An 8,434-nucleotide genomic window follows, 5' to 3' on the forward strand; every position below is an offset into this window, starting at 1 on the left:
ACTAATGCCCAGTTTGTAACAACAGACATGATGCCTCATGCTACAAAACAGCCCTAAGAGATGCAGTTAAATGTGGCCTCAAAGTCCAAAAAACCGCACACATATCATACAGTTGGGCAAACTTGTCGACACTGTTCTTCAGAGGATAAAGTGCTGGTGCCGTGTTCCACCACCAGACTTCCAAACTATGTTGCAGAGATGTGCAAACCAGGAAAGCACAAGAGCCTTAAGGCCATTTTCAGAACTTTTTTAAATTGTAATTCTAAGAATCGTTTGGCACATGGTGTTTTGGAAATGTAAATAATGATCAAATGATAACTACAACAGCGGCATTAATAATAATGTTACTAAGAGTTATAGACCTTAATTTCTTCTAAATCTGTGTGTAGAACACCAACAGATTCATTAAAATATACATGAATCACTGACTTGTGAGACTGTTTCAGTTTCTTTAGTTATATCTCCTCCTGTTTTCTTGCTTTAATGATGCAGGCTTACACTATCATCACTTTCTCCACTTCACCTTGAGGTAAACTTGCTTTGCAAAGAGTAGTAGAAGCATGGCACTATATGGATGATTCAGAGTCTCTAACAAACACAGTGGCATGAACAAAATTTGCACAGGTTTTCTGTAATTCTGTGTGCGCTTGTGTTTTTTGCTCAGGATAACAACATTTCCATACACATACTGAACGAGGCCCAATGTTTGTTTGTTTTTTTTTTGGGTTTTTTTGTGTTTTTTTTTCACAGAAAAACTGGATCTACGTAGTTCTGCCTGTATTTTCTTCACATGGCTACACTGCTACAATTACACAATTTTAATGGTTTAACCAGCTATAGTGGGAATAGTGCCATCCACCTTGGAAGATGATGGCCAATTCAAAGTTTTTATATTTTGTGTTTATTGGTTGTTGGAATGTTCAGAGAATCCCCTGACCACATTATTGGGGCTTACAGATACAGTGACATCTGTATGTACACAGCTGTGCTACAGTGCAGTTATGTGGAGCCTCAGCAAAGATGAATACTGTCAGAAACATCAGTTTTATTACTTCACTGAATTTTTTTATTTATGTATTTCATATAACTGAAAATGAATAGGAAACCTATAAAAGATGATAAAACACATTAACACACAGAGTGCATAATAACACAAATAATCATACTGGCAATGATTGCTAGTACCAAGTCAATTAAAATCCACCAAGAATGCAGTGTTTAAGGTTTTGTTTTGTTCATTACACTCTCAGGTGACATGTGCTTTTCAAACATTACCTTTAAACTGTTTAATGTAGTGGCCATTCCATCCACTCACCTTTTATCTTCAATATTTTTGAGATGTTGGTGTTTGAGACATTGCAGATTTCTGGCATTTTGTGTAAATTTAAGCATTTCACAATTTGATTACAGTATTTCTAATAAATAAAAAGAGTGTGAAACTGAAGTTAGACTTGTGTGTGGAAATGAACCACCTCATGTTGCGTAGCTCTCTGGATTTTACACTTACTGGACTGCATACTTATTTAGTATATACAGTACAATAAATCAAAATTTGCATGTTTTTTACATAACTGAAACGTTTAATTTAAAGAAAATATGTATATTTATATGAAACGTGTGTACTTACTGCATTTGATGTATTACACCCATATATAATGCGTATTACAGAATGTAACGTGTAATTTTGCCACCCCATTTGATTTCACCCTCATGCCACCCTAAGAAAATTTCTCTAGATCCGCCCCTGAAAGAGAGCTGTAACTGAGTAATAAGTATGTACTTGTAAATGCAACATCAGACCTTATACATTAGCCTGTGTACAGCTCACTGAGCAGCTACATAGGCCCTTCAGAGGTTTCTGAGTGATGGAAGGGATACCCTGGTCTGTCTGTGCACAGAATACTGAAGCTGCTGTGACGAAACTCGATGGCAAAAGTGCTGATGAAGATGAGCAACATCATGACGAGTGCCCACTGGCATTGACTTGCATGCATATGAAGGCGTTGAGACATCAGGGAGAAGTCTGTGTCGATGGAGTTAAGGGTTCAGAGAGTGAAGGTGTGAGCACATGAAAAATGAACATCACATTATATTGTTACAGTTCTCTACCAGAATTATGTGCTATTCATCTGCTGAGCTGGGTAGAAAATAAACTCCATCCAAACTAAGAGCAGAGAGACGGTCTGAAAGTATTTTTATAGCTCCTTATTAGGTAGAGAATCAGATAAAGAGATCAGTAATAGATCATAATCATAATCAGATCATAATCAGATCAATTTGATAAAAAAACATAAAAGGTTTAAAGACCAAAGCCAAGAGAAAATACAAAATCTATCAAATTAAAACATTAAATTTTAGAATATATGTAGCCTATATCAGGAAATTCTAAAGATGAAGCATTAACGATACAAACCCAAATAAACTGTCATTTCAAATAAACAGAGTGCCCCCCCCCTTCTTATTTTTTTGCATATGTGTCACACTTACATGTTTCCGGGCATCAAACAAATATCAGATAAAGTATGTATTATATATTATGGTGATATCACTTCTCTTTAGTCTGGAGAGCGCAGTGTCCATGAGACTCAAATTTCGATTCCCCTGACCACAGAACAGTGGACAGGGCCTCAGTCCATTTTAAAGTCTGCAGGGTTTCCGGATCATTCTCACTTATGGCTTCTTCTTTGCACGACAGAGCTTTTACCTGCATTTATGGATGGCATGGCTTTGTCCACAGACAATAACAAACTTCCTGAAAGTGTTTCTGAGGCCATGCATGCGATTATCAATGCAGAATCATGGCTGTTTTTTATGCAGTGCTGCTTAAAGGCATAAAGAGCATGGGTATCCAGTACTGAATTTCAGCCTTTCCTCTTATGCACAGACATTTCTCTATTTTCTTCAAATCTTTAAATAATACATATGTTGATGATGAGATCAAAGTCTTTGCAACTTTGTGTTTAGATATATTATTCTGAAAATACTCCACAACTTTAGGCAGTTTTTTCCACAGACTGCTGAACCTCTGCCAGTTTTTACTTCCAAGAATCTCTGCCTCTTACAGTATACCCAGTCATGTTACTGACCTGTTGCCAGTTCACTGTATTAGTTGCAAAAGTTCCTGGAGCTGCTTCTTTTTAGTACCTCTTACTTTTCCAGCCTCTTGTTGCCCTTTTTTTGGGACCTGTCGCTGCCATTAAATGTCAAAATGAGCTTAAACACTTGTTATGTTTCTGTGTTCTTCTGTAAATAGAATATGGGTTTCTGAGATTTGCAAATCATTGCATACTGTTTTCATTTACCTTTTACACAAAAGGTGCAAAACTCTGTGGGACCTGGAGTTGTAATTCGTTCTTGAATGCCAGTAAGGGAGCGTTTTTGCTCTTTTGCATTTCATGTGAAAAATGGGCATCTCACTCAAATGAGTGTATTCTTCTCTTTATACCAAGTAAAAGGATACAAAGTATCATGCAAAGAGTGATGGATCCAGACAACAGGAATCGAGCGATGGCAGCCATCTTCCCCTCATTCTTCAGGTTAACTCTCAGGGTGATATAGGACTGCAGCCAGCAGGACAAGGTTCCAAGTCCAAACACCAATACGGCGCCAACATTGTGAATGTTTGTCTCAGTGAATACCTAACACAAAAACCAGTCAGTCAGTAAACCCAGACTTCAGTTATTAAGTTGGAAAATTAACCACCAGATGACGTGGTGTATGTATGAGCATGTGTATGTTTGTGTGTAACTACCTGAAAATTCCCTACAATGGTCATTCCAAAGGAGCTAATAGAAAAAACCACCAAACTAGAAATGTTCAGCCAAGGTTTGTCAATTTTGCCCTTCAGCTGCAGGTATCTGAAAACGGCAATAAAAAACCCTGAAAACAGGAGAAGAACCATTACGGATCTAAAAACAAACCTCTCAGCACACAGCGAGTAGTTTAAAAACAAGATTTATTTTTCTTTCTTTTTTTTAAATGAGCTGAAAGATGTTCTGAATCAATGAAAACAGCAAACTAATGTACTGTCTATATATCCAAAGCTTGATATACGTTTTTTCTTATGAGCTCCATCGCTGTCTTTTAATGAAAGCTCTAGAGCAATGTTTCCATTACCTACAAATGCTGCTATGTTCATGACTTCACTGAAGACACAGCTGGCTGGAGGAAAGTTGCCTGCAATACTGAGACAGGAAGCAGGAGAAAAATCATATTTGCTATTCTTAAATTAAACGTTTTTTATTGTTAATATGATATGAAACGGAGAGCACAGCACACACCTCATGTAGGGGGGATAAAGGGAGCCATTTCTTCTCCTAAAACAAATGAACAGCATGAATCCACAGATACATCAAAAGAAATACCTGCAGTATATAAAATATATGAATTCAAACCTGTATTGTGAACCCAGCGGCGTTATGTTCTTATTGTAAACAGCTATGAAGTACCTGTTTAAAGGCAGCAACACAGAAAGAAACATAATGAATAAAACATTCTGTAGCAAAAGTGGAAGCAATACTGAGGTGTGTGTGTTTGTTTGTTTTTTTAACTACTCTGGTTTGAAATATTTCGATCATGAACTGCTCGTCTACATACATACTTTCATGTAACGCCAGCGTTCATAGTCTCTTATCATCTGGTTTTCATCTTCATTTCCCATTTTTGTTCCCTTTCTTGTAGTCTTTCACTGGTAACCTACTGGTAAACATAACCCACCCTCCCTAGCAGGTTGGGTGTGCACACGTGTGTCATTCTGTCTGGGAACATGATCGCTCAAAACGTTTTGAATGAATCCTGATAAAACTTTGTAGGTGTAGGGTGGGGTGATGGTAACAATCCAATGAAATTTGACTTACATCCACCGAGAATTATTGGTTGGAAAGTGACAAAAAGCCTTATAACTTCAAAACTATGACTCTTATACGTGTGGTGTCTATTGTCAACATATAGAAAATTTGCCTTTTGTTCAAGTTGAAACCAAAATGCATTTTTATTGCACTACAAACTTCTTCAAGTCCATTTAAAAAGAACAAAGAAAACCAAAATACAAAGCGGTTCTGTTAAAAGTAAATACTCCTCAGAGAGTGAGCTGCCTTGGTGCAGGTTTGGGCTGTCGGAGTGCTTCTTGTTAGTTTCTGATTTGTGTGTCACATGTTTTTCTTATCATTTTTAATCTCTCTTTGGTTAATCTTATTCGTCCCTAATATTTGACTTCCTGTTGCTCATTTTACACATTTCTTTCTAGTCGTTATGTCTCTGTGTTGATATTGTGTTTTTTTAGTTGCTTATCAGACATAGATATTTGTGTCAGTGCTGTTTTGTGTTGCAAGTGATCCTTTTTGGTGTCTTCATGGTTTTCTTTTATTGGGTATCTGTACAGTATAAGTGCCTTGAGGCGACTGTTGTTGTGATTTGGCGCTATATAAATGAAATTGAATTTCATTGAATTGAATTGAATAGTACAGAGTGTACACAGATAATAACCAGTTAATCTGGTTATCTTTGTTGCTTTTTTGGCTCTTTTTAACTGTTCATATACCTCTCTGAGTGTATATATGAGGTTAATGTGTTCCTAAAAAGAACAAAACTTACACCATCAACAGTCCAGCAGCAGTACAAACAGAGTAGATGGGAGGCAGAAGAGCCCACAGGCTGAAATTCACCATCTTGCCCTCTCTCAATCCACAGATGAAGATGCTGTGTTAGTCTGCATGATAACATGCATTTGTTTAATATATTTGAAGTGTAAAGGAGATGGAGATTAATAGACAAATCGTTCAGGTGGAGACAATAGCAGGGTCCAGAAGGGATACAGCAGGAAATACTTTCAAGAACTACTTCTGAGTTACCTCTTGCATTAATTTTGCGTTTTCTTACTTTAGCTTGTATTACCTGAAAGCGGAAGAAGCAGCTAAATTACAGATCCAGCCTGGCTACACAATGCTTTTGTATTAGATTTCCTGAAATGACTTTTTTTGCTAACTCCATTAAGAATCTACAGCTGGACCCATGTGACCTACCGACCGGAGGTATGTTTATTATTATGTTATGATGGGGTGACACAGGAGGGACAAGGAAAACCGTTAACAGGACGCGTGGGAAATCATGATATGCTGTCATAAATACATATAGCTGTTAAGCTTTTGTGCACTACAAATGCACCCTTTAAAGCGACATATTAGCAAATTTAGCTCCAAACAACATTTAAAAAAATGCGATGTTATATTTTTCACAGCATTTACAAATGTTTAACATCAAAATAAATCTTAAATTTACATAGTAGATCTAAACCTTAAATGTGTGTGACATGTGAGCGAGCGCTGGAAGGAGCACAGTTAGATTTCACGAATCCCTGACCCATCCACACACGACTGTTGGGGGGGGGGGGGGGGGGGTTAGGTCATCTTTTTTTGGAAAATCTTATGAGGACAATAACAAGTTATTTGGAATCAGACTTTCAGACACAGTACCGTAACTTAAGTCCGTAGGATCTCATTTTAATTTCCTTGTAGCAAATGTGCAACTTGTGACCAGGGTTGTTTGAGACATGTAAAGTATACTTTTATATTCACGAGGAAGGCGATGAAGAAGTCATTTTAACTATTTCTAAATTCTTAAATCTCCCTTTTCCTTGCGACGTGTCTCTCAGTGGGAAGACAGAAGAAGAAACACTGTATACGTATTTTAGGACCATCAGGAAGCGAGTTGTGTAGTACTGTCAGATAGAGTTAGGACATCTGCACACAAACATTACAAGCAGATAGCAGGCTGTTCTGATCGGTTAGCGCATATCAAACTGTGGAGCATACCTGTCTCTGTGGCGGATAATCCCCGAAACAGCGCACCGAGGAGCGGACTTGAAGGTCCCGCAGGTATATCGTGTTCACAGTCCGCTGGCAGTCCCGGGACTGTTCGCCCGCGGTGCTGTCTGTGTGCCCGCAGAGCGCCCTGCTGTCGCATGGGGGCAGTGTGCAAAGTATGTGGTACAACCGGTCTGTGGGCGTCTGTGCTGTCGTCAGTGAGCCACAAGAGCCGCGAAGAAGGGCGTTACCTAGGCAAGCACAGACTGGTTGTACCACATCCACCGCCCTCTGGTGGATAGGAGTGCACATCAGCTGCATCTTTCTGCCATTATTAGTTTGTTTCATCATGTTGATTTTGGTCCAAGCGCTCACTTTATTTATTTTTTTGATAAGTTTAAATTGAATTACTAACTTCATGCTGTTTGGCACGGACTCCCGAATACTCACCAACCTCGAGAGCTTTCTGTCTGTCTGCATCACGGTCCAGGTTAGTCTATTATTTGGCTTCCATCTGTAGACTAACAGGCAGACTAAATGAACTGGGCAATCAACCTCCTCTGTTCTCTCGAAGGTGAGAGTTCTGTCGCTGTCTATGCATCTGGAAGGCCCCTTGGACCACCCTCCTCAGGACAAAGGACCTTGCTGACCATCATCAGACTCTAGCTCCCAGCTTCTTGGTAAAAAAAAATGCTCCAGTTAAGAGGGGGATACTGTCGTGGTCCTGCAGTCTCTGTGCTGCTCACTCTGTCCCTGCCTCCTCTTCATTTTCCTTCCAGCTTCCCCTGTGTGTGTGTGTGTGTGTGTGTGTGTGTGTGTGTGTGTGTGTGTGTGTGTGTGTGTGTGTGTGTGTGTGTGTGTGTGGTTAACCACACTTTCTGTTGCAGAGGTGGGTCCTTGCTCCGTTTCCTGCTTCTGCTGTCAGCACACCTGGCGATGACAAACTTACCTGTTGGAAATGATCTGAGCTACTTGCTATTTAAGCTGATGGAATTCCCTCATTCAACGCCTAATCGTTTATCATTTAAGTATTGCATGCTCTGGCTTTAAATGAATGTAAACAGTGTGTGAACAATAACGTGTTCTTTAGTACCCTGTTGGAGAGACGAGAGTTTTCTTATTGATTGTAATTGTGTCAGTTTGTACAGCTAAAATTTCACTCAGCAGTGTTTTTTTATTTTTTTTTATTTGAGCTCTTATTGTTTTTTTTGGACTGGATAAGCCTTTGATGAATAAATAAATAAAGTTTGGTGTATTATCATGAAAGTCTTTTGTACATTGTATGGAGGACATTTAAGAATGACCTGTGTTCTGCAGCTTGTCTTAAACTGTTTGAGATGATTTGAGCTTTGTGACGTGGCACCGGCAGTATAATGTAAAGATCAGTACACTGTGGGCATAAAGAAATGAATATTGTTAGTAACAATACTCAGCTAGGCTGTGATGTTTAAAAGATAGTCAGTTGGTAATAAGGGGCCCGAAGTGTTCCAAAAAACAACTGCATTAACAATAAGTTGCTTGTGTAACAGTGCATTATATTTTAAACTCTGATTGTGTTATAAACACAAACACATATAAATGACCAGAATTTCTGCAGCCGTTTCACTAATGATCTTTCATTTCACAAACAAAAT

The 8,434-nt window shown here is 38.7% G+C and overlaps 1 protein-coding gene and 1 long non-coding RNA gene across 2 annotated transcripts; one reads left to right on the forward strand and one right to left on the reverse strand.

Moving 5' to 3' along the window:
* Positions 1–1,043: 1,043 nt before the first annotated feature.
* On the reverse strand, positions 1,044–7,053 carry tmem150c (transmembrane protein 150C). The gene is made up of 8 exons (XM_026173117.2): positions 6,810–7,053; positions 5,593–5,707; positions 4,395–4,448; positions 4,281–4,316; positions 4,117–4,184; positions 3,752–3,879; positions 3,461–3,638; positions 1,044–2,023 (listed from the first exon to the last, which is right to left on the reverse strand). Exons 2-8 carry the CDS (start codon positions 5,664–5,666, stop codon positions 1,836–1,838), a joined length of 726 nt encoding a protein of 241 aa, XP_026028902.2. The 5' UTR covers positions 5,667–5,707; positions 6,810–7,053; the 3' UTR covers positions 1,044–1,835.
* Positions 7,042–8,066, forward strand: LOC145429965 (uncharacterized). The gene is made up of 2 exons (XR_013910326.1): positions 7,042–7,290; positions 7,375–8,066. It is a non-coding gene; the product is annotated as an uncharacterized LOC145429965 (long non-coding RNA).
* The last annotated feature ends 368 nt before the right edge of the window (positions 8,067–8,434 follow it).

This window comes from Astatotilapia calliptera, chromosome 7 (assembly GCF_964374335.1).
Source record: "Astatotilapia calliptera chromosome 7, fAstCal68.1, whole genome shotgun sequence".
NCBI classification, from domain to species: Eukaryota; Metazoa; Chordata; class Actinopteri; order Cichliformes; family Cichlidae; genus Astatotilapia; species Astatotilapia calliptera.

What these genes read in the sequence shown, in the direction of transcription:
- tmem150c (XM_026173117.2), bottom strand. Translation starts at nt 5,666, where the DNA reads ATGGTGAATTTCAGCCTGTGGGCTCTTCTGCCTCCCATCTACTCTGTT. An exon ending in CCATTGTAGGGAATTTTCAG is followed by an intron (nt 3,639 to 3,751) that starts GTAGTTACACAC and finishes TTTTTGTGTTAG; the next exon opens with GTATTCACTGAGACAAACAT. An exon ending in CACTCTTTGCATGATACTTT is followed by an intron (nt 2,024 to 3,460) that starts GTATCCTTTTAC and finishes CCATCGACACAG; the next exon opens with ACTTCTCCCTGATGTCTCAA.